This window comes from Chrysochloris asiatica, unplaced genomic scaffold (genome assembly GCF_000296735.1).
Source record: "Chrysochloris asiatica unplaced genomic scaffold, ChrAsi1.0 scaffold00008, whole genome shotgun sequence".
Classification (NCBI taxonomy): domain Eukaryota; kingdom Metazoa; phylum Chordata; class Mammalia; order Afrosoricida; family Chrysochloridae; genus Chrysochloris; species Chrysochloris asiatica.
In genome coordinates, this window is record NW_006408526.1 from 20,154,853 (window position 1) to 20,181,488 (window position 26,636).

The 26,636-nt window shown below is 38.8% G+C and overlaps 1 protein-coding gene across 1 annotated transcript in view; it reads right to left on the reverse strand.

Annotated features, from left to right (window-relative positions):
- Positions 1-26,636, reverse strand: part of ARHGAP20 (Rho GTPase activating protein 20) — a 145,478-nt gene that overhangs the window by 63,153 nt on the left and 55,689 nt on the right. The window contains exon 3 of the mRNA XM_006833810.1: positions 4,634-4,798. Coding sequence (XP_006833873.1) covers positions 4,634-4,798 — 165 coding nt within the window. The remainder of the gene's footprint in view (positions 1-4,633; positions 4,799-26,636) is intronic.

A 26,636-nucleotide genomic window follows, 5' to 3' on the forward strand; every position in this document is an offset into this window, starting at 1 on the left:
GGCACCTAACAACAGCAACAATGAATATAAATAGTGGCACCAGAGGTATCAATTGGCTTTAATACTTGTTCTAATGTAGCATGGAAAAGAATGACAAGAAACTCAAACAATTTTTAGTGAACACTGTCAAAATCTAGCACAAACTGGGGCAAGTATGAGTATAACATCTTAGTCAATAAAAAGAGGCATTAAAAATACCTCTCTAGTATTTCACACACTAAAATTCACTTAGTTGAAGTAAACATATATGCAACCGCAGGTCAACTATTTCTTCCACTTCAATTTCTTTCTGATAAGTGTCAACCTAAGGACGGCAAACAGTTTCCAAGTGGAGTCTCAAGATGACCTGAGGTAATCTGGAACCTATGACCTCATTCTGTTCCTCTATGACTAAGTACAGAAGCTCTGATAGTGTAGTGGGTACGAGTTGGGCTGCTAACTTCAAAGTTGGCATTTCAAAACTACCAAGAGTTCCATAGGACAAAGATGAGGCTTTCTACTCCTGTACATATGTACAGCTTTGGAAATCCTATGCAGGCTGGCTATGAGTTGAAACTGACACATATGACTAAGTACAAAGACTTACTAACAGATTATTTTGACAAATTAAGTAGTCCAGGGTACAACTCAATATTCCATCCAAGGGTGAGAAGGGATAAAGAAAATGTATGGTGGCTACTATTTCCTTTTGGTTGCTGTTTATTTTGGAAAAATAAAAAATTCTTTTATATTTAAGAAGGCTTCGTGACTACATCCAAATGTTTGCTGTAAGAAGGAGCAAGTAAGCAATTTCTGGAAAAGCTGTCGGGAAAACATTTGCAAGGTGTCAGAATTCAGTAATAATGATTATCTGCTCTGTATGTATACTCTATCTCTAGGGTCTTGGATTTATGCTCCCAAAATTAACTTGGATCACTCACAGTTTCAATATTCCCAACAGATGGAAAATTTATTTAAAACTATTTTTCATGAATTAGATCTCTTAAATACGAACAGCATTAAGGTAATTGAAAGAGCTCTTTTTACTTCATGAAAACACTCAAGTGGGCACAAAGAGTTCGCTCAAAGAATGCATGCGTACAGAAGAGATAGGTATACATCTTATGTGAGAAAGGGGAATCCAAATAAAAAGTCAGCTATAGAGGTTGATGATGGGCACAGATACTGCCAAAATTTTAAAAAATCACCAATTTTTTAAGTAGAAAAGAAACTTTTCTATATACAAAGTTTTGTAGCAGAACAGTATGTTGTTGTTATGTGCTGTGGAGTCGGTTCCAACTCATAGTGACCCTGTACAGGGTTTCTGAGGCTGTAAATCTTTACGGGAGCAGAAAGCCTCATCTTTCTCCTGCGGAACAGCTGGCAGTTTCGAACTGCTAACCTTGTGGTTCACAGCCCAATTAGTAACCACTACACTACCAGAGCAGAACAGTATAGCTTATATAAGAACCACTGAGGAGGCTAACAGTATCCCAAATGATAAATGGTTTCAAGCAAGAAAACAATGGTTTTCTACTCAAAACTTTATCATAATTGCTTAAGTAAAATCCAAAATGGGCGAAGGACGACATACTCCTCCCTAAGAACTGAATGTATGTTACAAGTAAATAGCCTGCAAGATCCTAAGGTGTAGAGAATGAGTTATTATTTATATTTTTGTTGTTTGTTTATTTACAAAAGCCCTACTAGTAACAGAAAAGTCTGGTCCTGTCTCATCCTCATAATCATTTGTATATCTGGGTCCATTCTTGGGGCTATTGAGTTAATCCATCTCAGTGAGGGTTTCTCTAATTTTTGTTTGCCCTATTCTTTACCAAAATGATGTTCCATGCATCTTTGATTTTCTTCATTTGTGTTTGCTCCAGATGAGGAGAAACCGACCAATAGTTGCACTGTAGATGGCCGCTCACAAGCTTTTGCCACCTTAGACACTATTCCGTAAGGTAGACTATAGAACACTGTCTTTTTGGATTATGTTATACCAATTGACTGTGGTGTCCCATGAGACTATGATCCTGAACCTCAAGGTCTAGAGAAGCTATCTTTAGTTTTGGCAAGCAATATTGTATCATTTGCATGTCATATTTTGTTAATGTTTCTCCTCCAATCCTGATTCCATGTTCTTCTTCGTAGCTAATGACCTCTCAGAATATTTGTTTGGCACGCAGACTATTGAATAAGTAAAGTGACAAAACACAACCCTGTAGCATACTTTTTCCAATTATGAGCCACATAGTTTCTGTTTGTTCCGTTCAAATCATTGTCTCCAGATCCATGCATAGGTTCTACATGAGCACAATCAAGTGTTTTGGAATTCCCATTCTTCATAATGTTAGCATAATTTGTTATGACCCACACAGTGAAATGCATTCAAGTAGTCATACAACCCAGGTAATCATCTTTATGGTATTCTTTACTTTTGGCCAACATCCATCTGACAATAGCAATGACATCCCTTCTGCCATGGTCTTTTCTGAATCCAGCTTGAATTTCTGAATGAAAAAAGCTGTAGTTGTTTCTGCTAGCATGCACTTATTAATTATATTGTTTGATGATGTCTACATTCTGTTTGATCATCTTTCTTTGGAATGGACACAAGTATGGCTATCTTCCAGTCAGTTGGCCGGATAGCTGTATTCAAAATTTCTTAATAAAGATGAGTAAGTATATCCAGTGTTCTGTTTGTTGAAACATCTCAATTGGAATTCTGTCAATTTCTGGATATCCTATGTATGACATGGAATAAATGGAATGAGAGTGAGTGCTGTAGGAAAAAGTGCTTTTTATTCTGTAGTGAATAAAAATATCTCTGGAACCATCAAGGGAGAAAAGCGAAGTGTGAGACTGTGTCCGGAAAGGCAGTCATCTAGGGATGGAGACAGAGGCAATGATGTGGACAGAAGGAGTGGCTAGGGACTCTGGACTCAGGGAAGGAGAGGGGTTGTGTGCTGGCGGCTGGAGGACAGGAGTGTGGGGTGTACCCTTTTGGTATCTGATGATGCATGCAGGGGATTGTGATCATTGCAATGAAACAAAGTATGATAGGATGAATGTAAAGATAATGTTCACCCATATAAGCTAACACATAATCCACAATGAAACTTAAAAAAAAAATAATTTGATGAGATGTTTTATTGATATATTCTTATATTTCATGATATTTCATAAATAACAAGAATAGCAATGGTGTAATACACCATCACGTTCTAGGCTGGGTGCTAATCATATTGGTATTTAATATTGAGGAGAAAACTACATCTTCTTAATTACTTCCAAAAGTCATACATTCCAAACATCTCTGTATCTTTCACTTTTCAAGATGAAGCCCTCATTGTCTCTTACCAGTTCCCTGCTTCTACCCTCACCTAGCTTCCAACCCATTGAATCTACCACCAGCTAGAATTATATATATATATATTGTTGTTGTTGTTGTTGTTGTTGTTGTTAAGTGCCGTTGAGTCGGGTCCGACACATAGCGACCCTGTACAGGGTTTCCGAGGGTGTAAATCTTTACGGGAGTAGAAAGCCTCATCTTTCTCCCGCAGAGCAGCTGGTAGTTTCGAACCGCTGACCTTAAGGTTCGCAGCCCGATTCGTAACCACTATGCTACCAGAGCGTACCAGAAGAAAAAACTTTAGATATAATTATTTCAAAATATTTGTGTGGATATGGTACACACATATTTTGAAATAATTATATCTGAAGTTTTTTCTTCTTTCTTTTTTATAAGTTTTTATTGTAAATTATGTGATAGCTTACATGGGAGAAAATTTTTACATTCATCCTATGGTATTTCATTTCATTGCAATGATTACAATCCCTTCCATGCATCATCAAATAACCAAAGGGTATACCCCACAAGCCTGCCCACCGGCCAGCAGCATACAGCCCCTCTCCCTCCCTGAGTCCAGAGTCCCAAGGTGCTCCATCTCTCCATGTCATCGTCTCTGCCTCCATCTCTGGCATCACTGCTTCTCTGGGTAGGGTCCCACACTTAGAACGATATTTTTAAAATATGAATTAGATTATGCCACTCCTCTAAATCAGAATAAATTCCAAACTCTTTATCATAGTCTTTGTGGTACCTAGTCTAAAAGATGGCTACCCAGTCACCCACATTTCCAGGCATTCACATAGTTTCCCTTCCACACTATACCAATTTTGGTCCTAGCGAAAATAGCATATAAAAGAAATGATGGTGTGCTATTCCAAAGTTAGGTTACACTGACTGTGACAACAATTTTGGGTGCTCTCTTGGATTTTTTTTGTCCAAAGGAAGCAAGCTACCATGTTATGAGCAGCCTACAGAGACCTACAAATGGCACAGTACTTACTTCATGGCACTAATCACAGTCTGTGATTTCCCCAGACAGCAGAGGCTCTACCTGTCACATTCATCATTGTATTCCCTACCTTATTCAGGACATGGCGCAAAGCATGATCTAACTAAACACTTGGGTAATTAATAAGTGATTTAAACTTTTCTTTTCTTTTTTTTTTTTGCAAAACAAAAATTCACATCAGATATTAACAACAGAGAGCAGACATTCCTATATTCATGTTTGATTAGGACGGTTATCTTTATTAATGGACATGACATTTTGTAATGCTAACCAGGAGAGAGTATACTTACTTGATTTTGGCCACAACAAGCAGATCATTAAACAGGAAGAGATGCCGCTCCTGCCTCTGCAGGCCTCTCTTGAGTTCTACCCAGCCATCAATCAACAGAGTCCTGCTGGAACATACGAATGATGAAAGAAACGCACATGTGTCTGCACTAGCGGAAGAACTCTCCCTGTCAACAGACCACACACCGCAAATTAGTTGGTCAAATGAATAGAGAATTAAGTTTGTGAAAATGTACAACTTACAGTTGTTCGAGAAATAGAAAACTTATTAAAAATTTAAAAATGCGATGACATAGTTTCCTAACGGGTTTCCTGATCTGTTCTTCATACAGCTTTTCCTCCCTGCCACTCTCCCCACAAACACTGAATTATAAAAATTTTCAAACAAAAAGCAAAGCTAAAGTAATTTTATAATAAACACCTGCATGTCCCAACCTAGATTCTACCATTATCTATCCTTCTAACTCTTCAATAAGGAGTTCTGGTAGCACAGCGGATTGTGAGCTGAGCAGCTAGCCACATGGTTAGCAGTTTGAATGTACCAGCCGCTCTGCGAGAGAAAGATGGGCTTTCTGCTCCCGTAAAGATTTACAACCTCAGAAACCCTATACAGGGTGACTATGAGTTGGAACCTACTCCACGGCACATAACCATCACCACTACCATCTCTTTATGACTGCACTTTATTTTGGTTCATGTTTCAGTGTAAACTTCAGGCAGTCGTACACATCCCTCCTCTCTAGCACTCCAACTTGCATAGAATTAAATGGAGTCCAATATTTGTATGTTTTCTTTTGATAAAATTGCAAATATGAATAAAATTCTTAGGTGCATATTAACTGAGTTTTAATAAATATATTCACCTGCAGAATCTAAAAAAAAACCACAACCCTATCAAAATAAAGCACTTTATTCTCACTGAAAAATTCCTTGCTTTTTCCCACTTTCTCCCCATCTCATCACCACAAAGGCAATCACTATTCTGTTTTCGTTCCCACTGTATATTAGTTTTGTCTTATTTAGAATTTGCTATAAGTGGAAGCAGTGTGCACTCTTTAATGTAAGTATCTTTTACTCAGCAAGTTTTCAGGATGCATTCATGTTATTATATATACCAGTTATCTGTTCCTTCATATATCTCTTGAGTATTATTCCACTCCATATACCAGAGTTTGTTTATATTTTTGCTATTAACAATAAAGCTGCTATATAGCATTGCTGTACTAGTACTTTTTCTGGCCTATGTTTTTATTTCTGTTGGGTAAACAGATCAGAGTGGAATTGTTGGGTCATAGAATAGTGGTATCTTTAATTTTAGTAAAAAAATAATATTTTATCAAAGCAGTTTTACCATTTTACATTTCCATCTACGCTGCATGAGAAGTTATTCTATAAGTGTACCAATATGTGGTACTGTCAGTTTTTTGGATTTTAGTCATTCTAGTGGGTATTGTAGTACTTATGAGTCGGACTGCTAGCCTCAAGATCAGCAATTTGAAACTACCAGGGGCTCCGTGGGAGAAAGATGAGACTTTCTGCTCCTGTAAAGATTTACAGCCTCGGAAACTCTATGCAGGGTTGCTATGAGTCGGAATCAACTCCATAGCACACAACTACCCCCACTGCCAGTAGGTATATGGACTCCTGGTGTGGGACTGTAGGATAAGTATAGGACTGCTGATTGCAAGGTTGGTGGTTCAAGCCTATAGGTGGAAATCTCATACAAGGTCCCTATGAGTCAGAACTGACCTGAAAATATTTAACAACAACAAAGTAGAATCTACAATAGTATCTCATCTATATTTGACTTTGCATTTCCTGAAAATTAACGATGCTGAACACTTTTTAAATGTGCTAATTGGCCATCTGTATATCTTTTTGGTGGACTGTCTATTCAAATCTTTGGCCCATTAAAATGTTTTTTATTTATATGAATCTTTATATATATCTTGGATATTAGTGCCTAGTCCTAAGTCAGGTATCTGTTTTGCAAATATTTCTATTACTTGTCTGCATACTTTCTTAACTGTGCTTTTGATGAAAAGTTAAAATTTTTGTTGAAGTTTACCAATTTTCTTCTTGTACGGTGTTTGCTTTCTGTGACCTATCTAGGGAGTCTGCCTACTCTCAAATCATAAAGAAAATCTCCGATGTTTTCCACTTAAAATCTTTATGCATGATCCATCTTAAATTAATTTTGATTTATGGTAGAAGGTAGGGACTGAAGGTGATACTCATTTTGTTTTTCTATACAGATACTCATTAGTTCAGCATCATTTGCACATAAGACTTTCTCTTTCTCAGAAGACAGATTTGGCATCTGTATTAAAAACTATATAGGGTCCCTATGAGTCAGAACTGACTCGATGGCACATAACAACAACAATGGAAAACCATATGCCTTTATAGCATGGGTCTGTTTCTGGGCCAATGAATATTTCTTATAAATATTTGTTGAATATTACGCCCTGGTTGCACAATGGTTAAGGGCTAGGCTGCTAACTGGAAGCTTAGTGTTTCCAACCCACCAACAGTTCTGTGAGGGAAAGACCTGGTGACCAGCTCTGTAAAGATTACTGCCTGGGAAACCTTATGGGGCAGTTCTATCCTGTTATATATGGTTGTTAAGAGTTGGAATTAACTTGACAGAATACATTAACAACAATGCTAGACATACAATGTCTTATTCTTTCATTATAATAAATCATGAAATTCGGTAATGTAAGTCCATCAACTTTATTTTCACTTTCCGAGATTGTTTTGGATAATCTAGAACCTTTGTATTCCTATATACATTTTAGAGATGAACAGAGTAGAGAAAGTCTACCTGAGTTGGGTTAAAAGGACTGAGCTCTGTTTTAAATGGTGAATCTAAGTACACCCATTCCTCACTTATTGACATGATTTAAGTCCCAAAGATCAGGTCGTTATGCAAAAATCAGTGTTATGCAAAAACGGAGGGTGACCACATTCACTCACAAAATGGAGGATGACTACATCATCATATGACTGCCAAATTAGTCATTACATAACTGCCAAACCACTCAGATCATGGCCCAGCCAAGCTGACACATAACCTGAACCATCACAACGAGTGTTACACTCACCTCATAACTCAATGTTTGTTACTGCCCGACATAAGTTGCAAATGTACAAAATAGACAGTGGATTCTTTATGAATTGTTGTTAAATGTGAAATGGAGGATACGAGTTAGTTGGTAAGTGAGGAGTAGGTATAATTTGATTTAATTTGGAATGTAGAAAGAAGGCAGACAGTTGTAACTTGCAAGAATAAGCTATCAGCAGTAGAGATGTAGATTTGGTAATACACAGACACCTGCAGACATAGTACTATGGAGATGGACAGAACTGCCCCAGAAAGAAGCACAGATGAAGAAAATCAAGCACTCTTTGAGCAAGGCTGTACTATAAAGAGGTGAAGAAAGAAGAACATGAACAAGAGGGCGACTGACTAATGAAATAGCAGAAAAAAGAAGAATGAAAGAGCAGTCACCAGGAAGGCTGAAGCTGATAGAAAGGATTGCAAGTTGGGCACTAAAAAGATGTTTGGGAAAAAGTTATGACGAAAACAATTTCAGAAGAATGGTGAGGGTAGAATTCACTCCTCCTAGATATGAGGAATGAATAAATGAGAAGTGAAGAATTAAAGGAAGGAACTGTAGTTATTTTTAAAGGCCTACCAAGTTTTTAAAGTCCTGGAGTGGTGCTATAAGTAAGACATTGGGCTGTGAACCACAAGGTTGACGGTTCAAACCCACCAGTCACTCCTTGGAAACCTTATACAGGGTTGTTATGAGTCAGAACTAACTGGATGGCAAAAACGTTGGCAGTTCAAACCCACCAGACACTCCAGAGGAGGAAGATATGGCAGTCAGTTTCTGTGAAGATTACAGCTGAGGATTAGATGGCTACCTGTTCTATAGAAGCACTAATTGTGTAGTGGGTTACAGGTTAGGCTACTAACCGCAAGGTCAGCAGGTCAAATCTACCAGCGGTTCCAAGAGAGTAACAGGAGGCTTTCTGCTCCCACGAAGATTTACATCCTCAGAAACCCTACACAGACAGGGTCACTATGAGTTGGAATCGACTCCATGGGACACAACCACCAACACCACCATTCTGTACTATGAGTTGAAATCGACTTGATGACAATGGGTTCTGGTTTACCTTTTGTTAACGCTAGATGGTGACTTTCTTGTTAGTTGCCGACAAGTCAATTCCAACTCCTGGTAACCTCAAGTGTACAGAGTAGAACTCCTCCACAGGGTTTATGGTGACTTCTAAAAGGCACAGCTGGTGAGGGAGGAAAAGTAGGAAGGGAAAAGAACTAAGTGTTCCTATAGGTAGGCTATCATTATTCTTAGGTGTAAGGTCTGAAAGCTGATGTTCAGAGTAGGTAAAATACAATGCTATTAAATGAAAGAGATTTACAAGTAAATGTGGTTTCAAAACACGTATTGTTTACAATTACATGCAGCTTTTCAAAAGGACAAGGGCTCCAGTTACTGACTCTGATCCCTCTTCTACCCAAGATGACTGGGCTCAATAAGACTACTGAGGACTTCAGGGCTATGGGCATGGTAGGGGTGAATGGTTTAAATTCAAGCCTTTTTTGCTAAGTAGTGTGATATGCCAACTTATTTTATTGCCTCACTTTTTCATCTATAAAAATCAGGTAGCTGAACTAGAAGACTTTTAAAATCCTTTTATAATTCGTATATGAGACTAACTACAAAAGCGTATGTCCAAAAGGTGGACATAAGATTACTGATGAGAAGAAAACAGATAATGGATGATTGATTATCTCCATAAGCGCAACTCTATTCTAACGCTTAGTTTTTGAAGGTGTGGCTAAGCACATACGGTGGGACAGTGATCCAGGTTTGATTTCTGGTCAACACTACTCATGCTTGGCAACTACTCATCTGTCAGTGGAGGCCTGTATGTTGCATGACGTCGAGCAGTTGACAGCAGAGCTTCCAGACTAAGATGAACTAGAACAAAAGGCCTGGCAATGTACTTTTGAAAATCAGTCAATGAAAACCTTATTGGTCACACAGTGGTCTGATCCCATTGTGCGTGTGGTTGCCATGAGGTGTGGTTGCCATGAGATGGGGCTGACCTGATTGCGGTTATAACAAGCACATTTGAGAGTCACTTCAGGGAAACATGTCACAGTTAAAATGAAAACATAAACAGCTGGAAATATCGCTAATGATCAGAATGTAGAATATATGAAGTCTGAATCTAGGAAAATTGGAAGTCATTGAAAATATAACAGAATGCATAAACCTCAATAGGCTAGCAATTAGTGAGCTGAAATGGACTGGTTATTGGCCATTCTGAATCTGACAATCATATGATCTACTATGCATGCTGTAACAAATTGAAGAAGAATGGTGTTGCATTTATCGTCAAAAAGAATATTTCAAGATCTATCCTCAAATATAATGTTGTCAGTGACAGAAAAATATCCATATGTTTACATGAAAGACCAGTTAAGATAATTGTTATTCAAATGTACACAACAAACACCAGTGCCAAAAACAAAACAAAACCAAAAAATTAGATTTTTACCAACTACTTCAGTCTAAAATTGATCAAAAAGGCAATCAAGACACACTGATAGTTACTGGTGATTGGAATATGAAAGTTGGAAACGAAGGATTCATAATTGGAAAATAGGGCCTTGGTAACAGAAATGACAGTGGGGATTCACACGATAGAATTTTGTAAGACCAAGGACTTATTCATCATAAATAGCTTTTTCAACAACATAGATGGTGACTATACACATGGACCTTGCCGGATGGAATACACAGGAATCAAATCAACTACATTTGTGGAAAGAGATGATGGAGAAGCTCAATGTCATCAATTAGAACAAGGCCAAAGGTTGACTGTGGACCAGGTCATCAATTGCTCATATCCAAGTTCAAGTTGAAGTGAAAAAATTTTTTTAAATCTACTGGAGCCCAAACATGACCTTGAATATGCTGTTGCTGTTAAATGCCTTTGAGTTGGTTTCAACTCATAGCTATCCTGTATAGGATTTCCGAGGAACAGCTGGTGAGCTTGGACTGCCGACCTTGTGGTTCAAATAGACTTTGCAGTCCAGTGTGTTAACCCACAGTGCCATACCAGGTCTCTGCATCTGAATTGAAAGTCCATCTCAAGAATATGAGCGTAAGTCAACAAACATTGTTGCAAAATCACAGAAGTCTTTATTAAACAGGAACATCAAAATGTGATGCTATTGATTCTCAACATATCCTCCATCTAGGTCTACTATACACTTCTGAAATTGGTGTTTCCATTTCTCTAACCCTTGTCAGACTGAGCTCTTTGATATATTATATGCCAAAACAGAAGTATGGGCATCCTCAAGGGACTCAAATTCTGTTCCTTTGAAATGTTCTTGAAGTTTTTGGAGTAAAAATAAATTTGAAGGGGATATAGATGGGGCAAGGTTTCCCAATGAAATTCTCAAAGGACACCCCTTGCTACCCTCAATGAATGAGCAAATGCATTGTAGTGATGGAAAAACTATTCCTTGGGGCAACTTTCCTGGTCCTTTTACATACCCTTTGGAATATCAAAAAACAGTTGCCTAACCTTCTGAGTAAGGAGCTCTGGTAGCGTAGTGGTTACGAATCGGGCTGCGAACCTTAAGGTCAGCGGTTCGAAACTACCAGCTGCTCCGCGGGAGAAAGATAAGGCATTCTACTCCCGTAAAGATTTACACCCTCGGAAACCCTGTACAGGGTCGCTATGGGTCGGAACCGACTCGACAGCACATAACAACAACAACAACAACCTTCTGAGCTAACCTCTATTCCTTGAATTTAAGTGGCTTAGCAGATCCCATGGGAAGCCATTGTTTTGATTGAAAAATTTTTTGTAAGGCATCCTAATGAGACTTCTTGTTAATTGAGTTGATTGTGACCCATAGCGACCCTGTATAGGGTTTCCAAGGAGCAGCTGGTGAGCTTGAACTGCTGACCTTGCAGTTCAAATAACTTTGCAGTCTTATGTATTAGCCTACAGTGCCACAATGAGACTGCTGTTGTTGTTGTTAGGTGCCATCGAGTTGATACTGACTCATAACGACCCTATGCACAGCAGAACGAAACAATGCCCGATCCTGGGCCAACCTCACTACTGCTGCCATGTCACTACTGCTGCCACGCTTGAGTCCATCGACGCTGCCACTTGGCCAATCCATCTCGTTGGGGGTCTTCCTCTTTTTCTCTGACCCTCCACCTTACCAAACATGATATCCTTCTTCAGCGATTGGTCCCTCCTGACAATATGTCCAAAGTATGAGAGACAAAGTTTGGCCAGCTTGGCCTCTAAGGAGCACTCTGGCTGCAATTCTTCCAAAATGGATCTATTGGTTCTTTTGGCAGCCCATGGCACTTTCAATATTCTCCTCCAACACCATAACTCAAAAGCATCAATTCTTCTATGGTCTTCCTTATTCACTGTCCAACTTTTGCATGCATATGAGGTTATTGAAAATACCATGGCTTAGGTCAGGTGCACCTTAGTCCTGAAGCTGACTAAGACATGTTAATTACTAAGAGAACTTGTCTGCAGCCATCAACTGATTGCAGAGACATGGATAAATATTTTGTTTGGAATAAATTTGTGCATGTATGAACTGAACTCTAGTCGTAATACTTTTTGACTCATACTTGTAGATTTGACACATTGAACACTAATTTCCTAAACCTAACAAGTTGTAGGATGCCATCACATATACCATACATGAGGAAAGCAAAAGGTCATTTAAAAGTTTAAACAGAAGAGAAAGGAAAAAATGATCAAAATGGATTTCAGAAGAGACTCTGAGCCTTGCTACTAAATGAGTAGCTAAAGTGAAAGGAAGACATGATGAAGTAAAAGAGCTGACCGTAAGATTTTAAGAGTGCCTTGAGAAGACAAAATAAAGTTATTATAACAAAATGTGCAAAGACCTGGATTTAGAAAACCAAAAAACCAAAAGGGTGGGACATGCTCAGCATTTCTCAAGCTGTAAGAGCTGAAGAAAAATTTTAAACCTCAAGTTTCAATATTGATATATTCTTTGGGCAAAATGTTTAACAGCACAGGGAGCATCAAAGGAAGATGGAAGGAATGCACAGAGTTGCTGTACCAGAAAGAATTGATTCAGGTTCAGCCATTTCAGGATGAAGTATATGATCAAGAACCAACGGTACTGAAGAAAGAAGTCCAAGCTGCAATGAAGGCACTGGTGAAAAACATGGCTGAAGGAATTGACCGAATACCAATGGAAATGCTTCAACTAACAGATGCAGTGCTGGAGATGCTCACTAGTCTATGCCAAGAAATCTGAAAACCAATTACCTAGTGAACCGATTGGAAGAATATTTCCGTGCTTCTAAAGAAAGGTGGACATATTGTCAGGAGGGACCAGTTGCCGGAAAAGGATGTGATGTTTGGTAAAGTGGAGGGTCAGAGAAAAAGAGGAAGACACCCAGTGAGATGGATTGGCAAAGTGGCAGCATCAATGGGCTCGAGCGTGGCAACAATTGTGAGGTTAGCCCAGGATTGGGCAGTGTTTCATTCTGTTGTGCATAGGGTTGCTATGAGTCGGTAACAACTCAATGGCACCTAACAACAAAGAAAGGTGATCCAATGGAGTATAGAAGTTATCAAATGATATCATTAATATCAAATGCAAGTAAAATTATACTGAAGATATTTTTAAAATGGTTGCAGCATTATACTGCTAAATTCAGAAGATGATGTAGAGTGAGGGATATCATTACTAACATCAGATGGATCTTGGCTGAAAGCAGAGAATACCAGAACGATATATACCTGTGCTTTATAAACTATGAAAATGCTTTTGACTGTATGGATTGTAATAAATTATTATAATAAGTAACATTGCAATGAATGGGAATTCCAGAATGCTTCATTTTGCTTATGCAGAATGTGTGTGCACACCAAGGAGTAACTATTGATCAGAATAATAGGATAATGTATGGTTTAAAATCAGAATTATATCCTTTTACTATACTTATTCAATCTGTATACTAAAGAACACAGCATCAGGAATGGAGTAATGCTCAGTAACAATCTATGATATGCAAATGACACAATCTTACTTACCAAAAATGAAGAGGACTTGAAGCAATTAACTGAAGACCAAAGACTATAGTCTTCAGTATGGATTGCACCTCAACATAAAGAAAACAAAAATCCTCACAATGATCAGTAAGCAACATCACGGTAAAAGGAGAAAAAAATTGAAGTTGTCATTTTACTTGGCTCCATAATCAATGCCCATGGAAACAGCAGCCAAGAAATCTAATGGCATCCTGTATTGGACACACCTACAGTAAAATATCTCTTTAAAGTGTTTAAAAGCAAAGATATCACTTTGAGGACTATGGTGTGCCTGACTCAAGCCCTGGTCATCCTTTGCATTCACCTCATATGCATACAAAGGAGTCCTGGTGGAATGCTGTAGGACAAGCACTAGACTGCTAATTACAAGGTCAGCAGTTCAAACCCACCAACTGTTCCTTGGAAATACTATACAGGGACGCTACGAGTTGAAACTGACTCAAAGGCATTTAACAACAACAATATGCATGCAAAAGCTGGTCAATGAATAAGGAAGACTGAAGAATTCGTGCATTTGAATTAAGGTGTTGGCAAAGAATACCGAATATATATCATGGATGCCCAGAAGAATGAACAAGTCCATCTTAGAAGAAGTTCAGCTAGATGCTCCTTGATAAGCAAGGATGGGGAGATTTCATCTCACATACATTGGACACATCATCAGGAGGGACCATTCCCTGGAGAAGGGCATCATGGTTAGGTAAAGTAGAAGGTCAGTGTGAAAGAGGAAGGCTCTCAAGGAGACAGATGGACACAGTGGCTGCAGCAATGGGCCAGACAATAACAATTGTGAGGGCAGGATGGTGCAAGGCAGGGCAATGTTACCATGAATTGGAATTGACTCAGTGGCACCTAACAACTAAGAACAACACTCATAAGCATGGCAAAAGATGCCTCTTTAGCAAGCTAAGTACTGATTTAAGGAAATAAATACAGGGTTTCAGAATAAAAACAAACATTTTACCACTCACTTAATTTCAAAAGGAAAAAAAAAATGTCATAGAAGGAAACAAAAACACAAATATCCTTTTGTGATTTTTAAAACTATGGTCTTAATCTGTATTTCCTACTTTAAAAATATGTTTCTTAATTATGTGACTCTGATGTGTTTATTTTTATTCTGAGTGCAGTGTAGATGTGTTTGTTTTAATCTCTTAGAGTATGGAAGCTGGGCGAGGGTTAAGGTTATAACCTTATTTAGCCTTTAACATAGCCTGATTAGGTTTCACAAGTTACAATGATCAGAACTCGCAATCGATCTAATAAAGTAGGTTTTAGGAATGAACTGCTGACTGCTTCTTGTGTATGAACATTCCTTTTTCAAATGGGTATGTGAAGCCATGTTTGAAAGGCAAATTGGTGTTTTAGCAGCATAATCATCTTTTACTAAAACTAGATTATGCTGTTATTGTGTGTAGATTCCAACACACAGTGGCCCTGTATAGGGCTTCTGAGGAGTGGCTGTTGGGTTTGAATGCTGACATTATGGTTAGCAGTCCAGTGCTGATCCTACTTGGCCACAATAATCTCTCTTAATATATATTATGAAGTCTCATTCTAATATTAAGTACAATTTTAGGTACAGTTTTAAGGTGGCGTTGCTTCATTTAAAATCACTTAGAGTAAACTGAAATTCAGAATGCATTTTAAAAATGCCTATATAGTAGTAATCAGTGAAAATATATGATGACAAGTACTAAGTAGGATTTTGAGAACCTAGAACAGTAACTAATAACTGGTCACTGCTCAATAAGCACCGAACTACTGAATAGGATTTATTTCCCATTCCAAATGCCATCTCCGTCATGAAAACTTTCTTTCATCTGAATTTTCATTTGGCATCTCATAGATTACATCTAGCACATATTGCATACTTCTTATAAATCACTTAAATATTCTCATTCAACACTTATCGAGAATATGAGTACTACATAATTATTTGTGATAGTGATATACAGGGTTGTTATGAGTTGGAACAGACTCAATGGCACACAACCAACCAACCAACCAGCGATAAAGGTCATTAGGTAAGAAGAGTATGGCATGAAGCAAGTACAAATAATGTGGTGGCCTGTCCTAGGGGTTTACCATATGCCAGGAACTAGAGACAGATGTGTGGATAAGCACTGGACTGCTAAAAACATGGTTGGCAGTTTTAAACCCACCAGCTGCTCTTGGACCTCAAGATGGTGGCTTGGTGGCACTGTAGGATAAGCACTGGACTGCTAACCACATGTCTGGCAGTTTAAGCCCACCAGTGCCGCTCTTTAGGAAAACAACGAGACTTTCTGTTCCTGTAAAGATTTATGGCCTCAGAAACCCTATACCCATTTGCTATTAGTATGAATTGACTCAATGACAATGTGTTTTGTTTTGTTTTCTGGACTCAAGGAGTTAGCAGTCTGGTAGGGGAATCACACAAGTAAACATAGTGATAAATGAAAGTTGGGAAGGATGGACAGACAATGTGTTTCAGTAACTGTCAAAAATTCAGGAAACTTGGAGTGACAGGGGCCCAGGGAAGAGCAGCTTAGGAAGGAAGCAACAGGTAAGGAAGGGGCAAGTGGCTTAGACTTTATCTGGGAGCACTGAATAATTGTTTAAGTAGGTCATTATGTTTTACATATGCTGAACAGAGGAGGACACACTTAGAGGAAGGAATATTACTAGAAATATACTGCAGTATTCTTAGCCAATAACAAGTTGCAGACCTGCATTGGCAGTGAGGAAAGGGTAAGAGGGAACATAAGTAAAAAGAAATTGATCAAGTCATTAAAAAACTCCCAGCAACAAAAAAGTCCAATCCCAGATGGCTTTACTGGTGAATTCTACCAAACACTCAGAAAAGAGCTGAAACCAATTCTACTCAAACTACTTCAGAACATAGAAAAGGATGGAAAACACCTGATACATTTTGTGAAGGGAACACAACCCTCATAGCCAAACCAGGAAAAGACATCACTATGAAAGAAAATTGCAGACCAATATCCCTCATGAATAGAAATACAAAAATTTACAACAAAATCCTAGCCAATAAAATTCAACAACATGCATACACATACACACACACACATATTTAAAAAAATTACACATCATGACCAAGTAGGATTAATATCAGGGATACAAGATGGTTCAATACTAGAAAAACAATCTGTGTAATCTATCACATAAACAAAACAAAGGAAAATAACCACATGATCATAGAGATTGATGCAGTAAAGGCATTTGACAAATCCAACATCCATTTCTGATAAAAAGATTCAACATAATAGGAATTGAAGGGAAATGCCTCAACACAATTAAAGGTATATATACAAAGTCCTGATGTGGCACACTGTGGGTTAATGCGCCAGACTGCAAAGCCATTTGAACTGCAAGGTCAGTGGTTCAAGCTCACCAGTTGCTCTTCAGAAATCCTATACAGGGTCGCTATGAGTCGGAATTGACTCAACAGAACCTAACTACAAGAACAATGTACAAAGTCAACATTATTCTCAACGGAGGGAAACTGAAAGCATTTGCTTTTGTGAGCAGGAACCAGACAAGGATGCCCTTTATTGCCACTCCTAGTTAATACTGTGTTGGAAGTCTTAGCTAGGGTTACAAGACAAGAAAGGGAAATCAAAGACATCCAAATTGGCAAAGAAGAAGTATAATTCTCTCTAGCAGCCCAATTTTCAGTCAAGTGGTAGTTAGGTACTTTGTTGTTGTTAGGTGTCATCCAGTCAGTTCCCAATTCATAGCGACCCTGTATAGGGCTTCTGAAGAGCAGTTGGTGGGTATGAACTGCAGACTTTGTAGTTTACAGTTCAATGCTGATACTACAGCGCCACACCAGGAGTCCAGAGAGGTACTTGGTGGTGATGGTAGTTTGTGTTCTGTGGAGTTGATTCTGACTCATAGCGACCCTGTATAGGGTTTCCGAAGCTGTAAATGCTTACGGGAGCAGAAAGCCTCCTCCTGCAGAACAGCCAGTAGTTTCAAACGGCTGACCTTGAGGTTAGCAGCCTGACTCATAACCACTATGCTACCACAGCTCTTTAGATACTTTGTTGTTGTTGAGTGCCACTGAGTCAGTTCTGACCCACAGCAACCCTGTATAGGGTTTCTGAGCAGCACCTGGTGAGCTTTAACTGTCGAACTTGCAGTTCAAACCGACTTAGCTGTCCAGTGCATTAACCCACTATGTCATACCAAGACTCCACACAAGTACTCTGTTGTTGTTGTGAAGTGCTGTGGAGTAGATTCTGACCCATAGCAACCCAGTATAGGGTTTCTAAGGGGCAGCTAGTGAGCTCAAACCACTGATCTTGCAGTTCAAATGACTTTGCAGTCTGACGCATTAACCCACTGCACCACACCAGGACTCTGACAGGTTCTTGTTGTTGTTAAGTGATGTAGCGTCAATTCTGACCCATAGCGGAGTCCTGGTGTGGTGCTGTGGGCTAATGCGTCAGACTGCAAAGTCATTTGAACTGCAAGGTTGGTGGTTCAAGATCACCAGCTGCTCCTTGAAACCCTATACAGGGTCGCTATGGGTCAGACAGTTACTTAGTGGGGACAAAAACACTAGTAAAGTATGCTCACCATGGAACGGTCAACTATTCAAAATCAGAAGGGCAACATTTATTTTAGGGACCAAGATCAAAAGATTTCACTAAGAGTTCTAGATAAGCTGCTTGTTTATTTTATTGTACTAAAACGCAGTCATTCCAGGTAGAATAAAAACAAAAATACAGTCATGTGTTGCTTTATGTCCTCAGTACATGCTGTGAAATAGGACATAATGTGAAAACCATATAGTAGTGTAGTCTAGCTTTTTCTTTAAGCATCCTAAACAAGCTTCATGTCTCAGCAGTGACTGTCAATGTGCTGAGAGGGATTCACTTTGGTTTGGTCAGCAATCCACATCATTAGTAATTTCTCCATATCTAATACAGGCCCCTGTCTCATTTTTGGTAGCCTGGTATTTTTCCGTGGAGCCCATCCTCTAACACGTTGGAGAAAGTTTTCTTTCTTTTGAGGATCATCATGATAGGCGCAATACGCCTAAACCACGGGCAATAGCAGTCACTGATTTTCAACTTCCCTCTTGTTTAATAACCATTGTTTCCCTTCCAAATCAAGACTTCTCCTTTGTTTCTGGCTGCTGCTATCAACAGTACTGGCTTTGCTGCATTTGGGAGCCAAGATGTGCTTCACAGTAATATTTTCAAAAGCAACTTACACGGAGTGATAACGTTACAACACTCAGATGTGCGGCAGATGAGCTTGTATTCTGCTGCCTACAAATTGAAGCGTACAGTGTCACGTGGTAAACTTTTTCGCTAGAAAGCACAGTACAGTATGTAGTAAGCACAGGTGTTTATTATGATTCTCAAGGTGAATGTATTACCAGTATATGACTGTCATTACAAATGTTTTGCATACAAAATAGACCTAGTTGTGTTCACTCCCTCCCGTTCTGGATTTCTTGATTGAGGTTTCTACCCTCTGTTATGACCCTATGGAATCACAGAGGTATATGTGGTCAGACAGCAATGCAGAGTTCTCTGAAGCCTGAGGAGTTCCAGGTAAGACCACTGTTATTTTTTTGTTGTTAAGTGCTGTTGAGTCTGTTCTGACTCAAAGCGATCCCCATAGGGATTCTGAGGTGCAGCTAGCGAGTTCGAACCACTGACCCTTGTTCAAACCGACCTTTCTGTCTGGTGTTTATCCTACAGCGCCACATCAGGACTCCAACATCATTTAAAAAAAAAAACAACACAGTTATGAATTGGCATTTGACTGTAATTTATTCCTATTCTAGTTAGAATAAGTGAGTTTTAGTTTGTTGTACAAAACAAAATTATGACTCCTTTTTTTTAAATGATGTAATTTTTTTTAAACGTAGGACGTCCTTAATACTGAATATTTCATACAAGCCTATACTGGGTATTCTAGTCCCCTAGACAGTGTCGTTATGAGTAGGAACTAACTCAATGGCACTTAACAACTGTATAAAGAATTGTCTGTTTTCCAATTGTTCCTCATTGTCTCCGGGGGCTGTCATTATCGGTACAAATATATGAATGAAATATAACAGACAGTACTTCAAATTCTTGATATTTTCAATAACTTTTTATCCTGAAGACCTGGGAGGTGTTTCTTTTTTATTTCATTATCACTGAAAACCACCAATTTTCTGTACCGTAGTGACTTGTGTGTTGCTGTGATTCTGGAAGCGATCGATGCCACGGGTATTTTAAATATGAGTAAGGGTCACCCATGGAGCATGGGTTTCAGATGAGCTTCCAGACGAAGACAGACTAGGAAGAAGGAGAGCGGCTACTTTCAAATATTTACTTACTGAAAACCTTATGAATAGCAGTGGAACATTGTCAGATAGCACCAGAATATTAAATATTGAAACATGATGAAGAACACCAGAATACTGTCAGACAGCATGCTGATAAATGAGCCCCTAAGGTTGGAAGGCACTCAAAATACAACTGAGGAAGAGCTGCCTCCTCAAAGTAGAGTTGACTGTGAAGATAACAATGGAGTAAAGCTTTCTGGATCTTCATTTGCTGATGGGGCACAATTCAAAATGGTGAGAAACAGCTGTAAATATCCATTAATAATCAGAACAAGGTCTTAATCTAGGAAAACTAGAAGTTGTCAAAAATTGAATGGAATGCATAAACATCAATATCCTAAGTATTTGTGACCTGAAATGGACTGGTATTAGCGATTTTTGAATCTGACAACCACATGGTTTCCCATGCCAGAAAAGACAAATTAAAGAGGAATGGCATCACATTCATCATCAAAAAGAACATTCCAAGATCTTAAAGTACAATGCTGTCTGTGACAGGATAATATTCCTACACCTACTTGGAAGCTCAGTTAATACAAGTATCATTTAAATTTATGAATCAATCACTAAAGCCAGTGATGATGAAATTGAAGAATTTCACCAACTTCTTCAGTCTGAAATTGATCAAGTATGCAATCAAGATATATTAATAATTGCTGGCGACTGAAACGCAAAGATTGGAAACAGAGAGGTAGGACCAGTTGCTGGGAAATATGGCCTTGGTGATAGAAGCAATACTGGAGATCTCATGATAGTATTTTGCAAGACCAATTGACTTCTTTATTGCAAATACCTTTTAAAAACATTAACGATGACTATGACGCTGCAGGTTAATGTGCTGGACTGCAAAGTCAGTTTGAACCACAACATTGGTGGTAAAAACTTACCAGCTGCTCCATGGAAACAGTATGCAGGGTCGCTATGGGTCAGAACCGACTCGACGGCACTAACAACAACATACACATGGACTCCACCAGACAGACTACACATAAATCAAATTGATTACATCTGTGGAAAGAGACAGTGGAAAAGCTCCATATCATCAGTCAACAACAAGGCCAGGGGCAGATAGTGGACGAATCAATTGCAAGTTCAGGCTGAAGCTGAAGAAAATCGAAACCAGTCCACAAGAGACAAAATGTGACCTTGAACATATCCCACCTGTATTTAGAGATCATCTCAAGAACAGATTTGATGAATTAGACACTAATGACCGAAGACCTGAAGAGTTGTGGGATAACATCATAGAGAAAGAAAGTAAAATGTCATTAAGAAGACAAGAAAGAGGAAAAAGACCAAAATGGATGTCAGAAGAGATTCTGAAACTTGGTCTTCAGTGTAGAGATGCTAAAGCAAATAGAAGAAGTGAGCAAGTAAAAGAGCTGAATAGATACTTTCAAAGGGCAGTTCAAGAATTAAATGTGTAAAGATTTGGAGTTAGAAAACCAAGGGGAAGAACACACTCAGCATTTCTCAAACTAAAGGAACTGAAGAAAAAATTCATGCCTCAATTTGCAATACTGAAGTATTTTATGGGCAAAATACGGAATACAAAAAGCATCAAAAGAAGATGGAAGGAATACACAGTCACTGTACCAAAAAGAAATGGTCAATGATCAACCATGTCAAGAGGCAGCATAAGATCAAAAGCCAATGATACTGAAGGAAGAAGTCCAAGATGAAACTGAAGGCATTGGCAAAGAACAAGGCTCCCAGAATGGATGGAATACAAATTGAAATCTTTCAACATAATGATGGGGCACAGGAGGCATTCATCTATGCCAAGAAATTTGGAAGACCTGACCAACTGATTGGAAGAGATCCATATCTGTGTCCATTACAAAGAGAAGTGACCCAAGGGAATGTGGCAATCATCGGACAGTATCATTAATATCATATGCTAAGACAAATTTGCTAGAGATAATTTAAAATTGGCTGCAATAGTACATTGACAGGGAACTGCCAGACGTTCAAGGTGGATTCAGATGGAAGGACAGATATTGTTAGTGAAATCAGATGGATCTTGGCTGAAATCAGAGAATACAAGAAAGATGTTTACCTGTACTTTATGGATTATGCAAAAGCTTTTAATTGCATGGATCATGATAAACTATGGACAAACATTGTGGAAATGAATATTCTGTAACACTTAATTGTGCTCATGAGGAATCTGTACATAGACCAAGAGGCAACTGTTTGAACAGAACAAGGGAATGCTGAATGGTTTAAAATTAGGAAAGGTGTACACCAGGTTTGTATTCTGTCACCATACTTATTCAATCTGTATGCTGAGCAAATAATTTGAGAAGTTGGATTGTATGATGAAAAACATGGAATCGGGATTGAAGAAAACTGTTTAACAACCTGCAATATGGTAATGATACTTCCTCCCTCCTGAAAGTAAAGAGGACTTAAACTATTTACTGATTAAAATAAAAGACCACTGCCTTCGATACAGGTTGTACCTCAATGTAAAGATAACAAAAATCATCACCACTGGAACAATAAATAACATGGAGATAAATGGAGAGAAGATTGAAGTTTTCAAAGACTGAGTTTTGCTTGGATCAACCACCAACACTCATGGAAGCAGCAGTTAAGAAATCAAATAACGTCTTGCATTAGGCAAATCTGTTGCACAAGACCTTTATAAAGTGTTCAAGAGCAAAGATTTCAGTTTGAGGACTAAGGTGTGCCTGACCAAAGCCATGGTATTTTTCAATAGCCTCATAGGTATGTGAAAGGTGGACAACAAATAATGAAAACTGTAAAGAATTGATGCATTTGAGTTATGGTGTTGTAAGAGAATATTAAAAGTACCACAGACTGCCAGAGGAACAAATAAATCTGTGTTGGAAGAAGTATAGCTACAATGTTTCTTAGAAGTCACCATGGTCAGAATTCATCTCTCATACTTCAAACATATTATCATAAGGGACCAGTCCCTGGAGAAGGACATCATGCTTGATGAAGTGAAGGGTCAGAGAAAACGAAGAAGATTCCCAATGAGACTGATTGGCACAGTGGCAGCAGCAATGGGCTCAAGTGTAGTAGTTATTGTGAGATTGGTGCAGGATCAGGCAGTGTTTCATTCTGTTGTACATAAGGTCGCTGTGTGGTACCAACTTGAAAGCACCTAAGAACAAACAAATCACCTAAACAAGAAATAAAACTTTTATGTTAACCAGGCACATGTTGATTGTCATTATATATATTCAACACTTATTATGTATTAATATTTATTTCGATTGCCGTGGTGCTGAAAGGGATTCAAGAGAAAAACAGACCAGAATTTCCCTGTTTAATTATATTTATACATCACAGTGCAATTATATGTAAAAATGATACAGTAAACGGACAAAGGTGCTGAGAAATCACAAAGGTGCTAATATGCAAATCTTAAAGGATGTGAGGAGTCACAAAGAGTCCTTCTAGACAACTAGTGGAGGGGGTGAGGTGGTAGGAAGGAGGGGGTGAGGTGGGAAGAAACAGGTGGATGGGGAGGAACAAAAGGGATCAGAAAAGGCTTTTTAGGAGTTAGAATTTGATCTAACCAAATGAGGGAAATTGCTGCATAGAAATATCTGGTGATTTGTTGAAGATCACAAAGCTACCTATATCCTGGTGTGGCGCTGTGGGCTACTGCATCAGACTGCAAAGTCGTTTGAACTGCAAGGTTGGTGGCTCAAGCTCACCAGCTGCTACTTGGAAACTCTATACAGGGTCGCTATGGGTTAGAATCAACTCGACGACACTTAACAACAACAACAACCTGGAACATTGGTTTCCTGATACCCAAAGCAAGTAGGTTTTGGATTAGGCATGACATTTTGAACATAAAGAAGTATTTTTGGCAGCACTTTTCAGTATTTTTCAAGGAAAATGATCCTTGCGGCTTGAAATAGTTTATCAAAACAAAACAACAAAAAAATATATACACATATATATTTGGTAAAAATTCACTGAAAACAGGAAATACTCCACAGTTTATATTCAAATTATTTAACACTATTTTTGGCAATACTTTTCAGTATTTTCCAAGGAAAATGATCCTTGCTGGCTGAAACAGTTTACCAAAACAAAACAAATACATATATATTTGCTGAAAAAGTCACTGAAAACAGGAAACACTCCACAGTTTATGTTTAAATTATTTGCATTACATGTTCTTTCAACTCAGTAAGCACTGAAACCATACAAAACCTTTAAAAAGATTTCACTACTATATTAGAGGAGTCCTTGTGTGGCGCTGTGGATTAAGGCACCAGACTGCAAAGCCATTTGAACTGCAAGGTTGGTAGTTCAAGCTCACCAGCTGCTCCTCGGAAATCCTATTCAGGGTTGCGATGGGTTGGAACTGACTTGACGGCACTTCACAACAACAACAACAACTACATTAGAGGGAGTCCTGGTGAAGCACTGTGGGATAAAGCACTAGACTGCAAGGTCGGTTTAAACCACAAGGTTGGCGGTTCAAACTCCCCAGCTGCTCCTTGGAAATCCTATACAGGGTTGCTCATAATCCTATATGAGTTAACAACAACATATGAGCTGTTGCTATGAGTTAACTTAACAACAACAACTATGCTAGCAGTAAGCTCTGGGAGTGTAGTGGGTTACCAGCTGGGCTGCTAACCACAAGGTTGAAGTTCAAATGGACCAGCTGCTCTGTGGGAGAAATATGAGGCTTTCTGCTGCTGTAAGATTTACAGCCTTGGAAACCCTATACAGGGTCCCTACGAGTTGGAAACGACTCCATGGCACATAACTACCACCTATATTGCCTGGTATAGGAATATAGGATATGCACTGGACGGCTAACTGAAACGGACACAATGGCACTTAATAACAAGAAGAACAGTAGCAGTTGTTGTTTTAATTGTGGTTCTGTAGGATAAGCAATGGACTGCGAACTGCAAGGTTGGTGGAGTCTACCAGCTGCTCCAGAAGAGAAAGATGAGGTTTTCTGCTCCCACAAAGATTTACCAGCTGCTCAGAAACCCTAGACCGGGTCACTATGAGTCAGAACCGACTTGACAGCATTAACAATAACGACAACACTGTATTTGAGCCCTGGTATGGCAATATAGGATAAGCACTGGACGGCTAACTGAAACTGACATATGGCACTTAATAACAAGAAGTATAGTAGCAGTTGTTATTTTAATTGTTGCTGTTAAGTGTTATAGAGTCAGTTCTGACTCATAATGACCCTGGGTAGTGTTTCCAAGAAGTGGTTGGTGGGTTTGAACCGCTAACCTTACAATTAGCAGTCTACTACTTATCCTACAGCGCCACATTAGGACATGATTCATTAGAGGTGTTAAATAATTATTTGACTGAATGTGTTTATTAAAACCCACCCACAAATATGCAATTTAGCACTGACCTTTATCTCTTATGTTTTTTACTTACGATGTTTCCCCAACTAAATGGTAAGCTCCCAGTGGGCTACTGTGTGGCAAGGTAGGGTCCATATCTTCTTTCTGATGTTTGTTCTTAGAACTGTGCCTAGCACAGAGGGTACAAATGTCCACAGACCAAACAGCTAAACAAACAATAAGTGTCCTTCGCTTCTTCTCCACTTGTTGTTAGCTGCTGTTGAATCCACTCTAACTCATAGCAACCCCAACTACAACAGAATGAAACACTGCCTGGTCCTGTGCCATCCTCGAAACTGTTGTTAGTTTTAAGCACACAGTTGCTGCCAGTGTGTCAATCCATCTCATTGACGGTCTTCTTTTTTGCTGACCCTCCACTCTACCAAGAATGAAGTCCTTTTCTAGAGACTGGTCCTACCTGACAACATGTTCAAAGAGACAAAGTTTAGTCGTCGCTTCCAAGACATCCTCTGATTGTCCTTCTTCCAAAACAGATTTATACATTCTTCTGGCAGTCCATGGTATATTCAATATTCTTTGCCAACAGCATCATTCAAATGCATTGAATGCTCTCTCATTTTCTTTATTCACTGTCCAGCTTTTGCATGCATTGTTGTTGTTGTTAAGTGCCACTGAGTTGGTTCTGACTCATACTAATACTGTACAGAGTTTCCAAGGCTTTAAATCTTTGCAAAAGCAGTAGGCCTCTCCTATGGGCCTTGTGATCTGAAGTCCAATGCTGATTGTATGGAGCATCACACTGCCTTTGCTTGAATGTGAAGTGATTAAAACACCATGGCTTGGGTCAGGTGTACCTTAGTCCTCAAATTTAGACATTTTTGCTCCTTAGACATCTTGTCTTTAGCATTTTACAGAGGTCGATTGCAGCAGATTTGCCTAACATAACACATTGTTTGCTTTCTTGACTGCTGTTTCCATGCATGCTGATTGTGGACCCAAGTAAAATGGAGTCATTGACAACTTCAAGCTTTTCTCTGTTTGTCATGATGCTATTTATTGGTCCAGTGTTGAGGAGTTTCGTTTTCTGTACATTGTAGTGCATTTCATACTGAAGGCTACAGACTT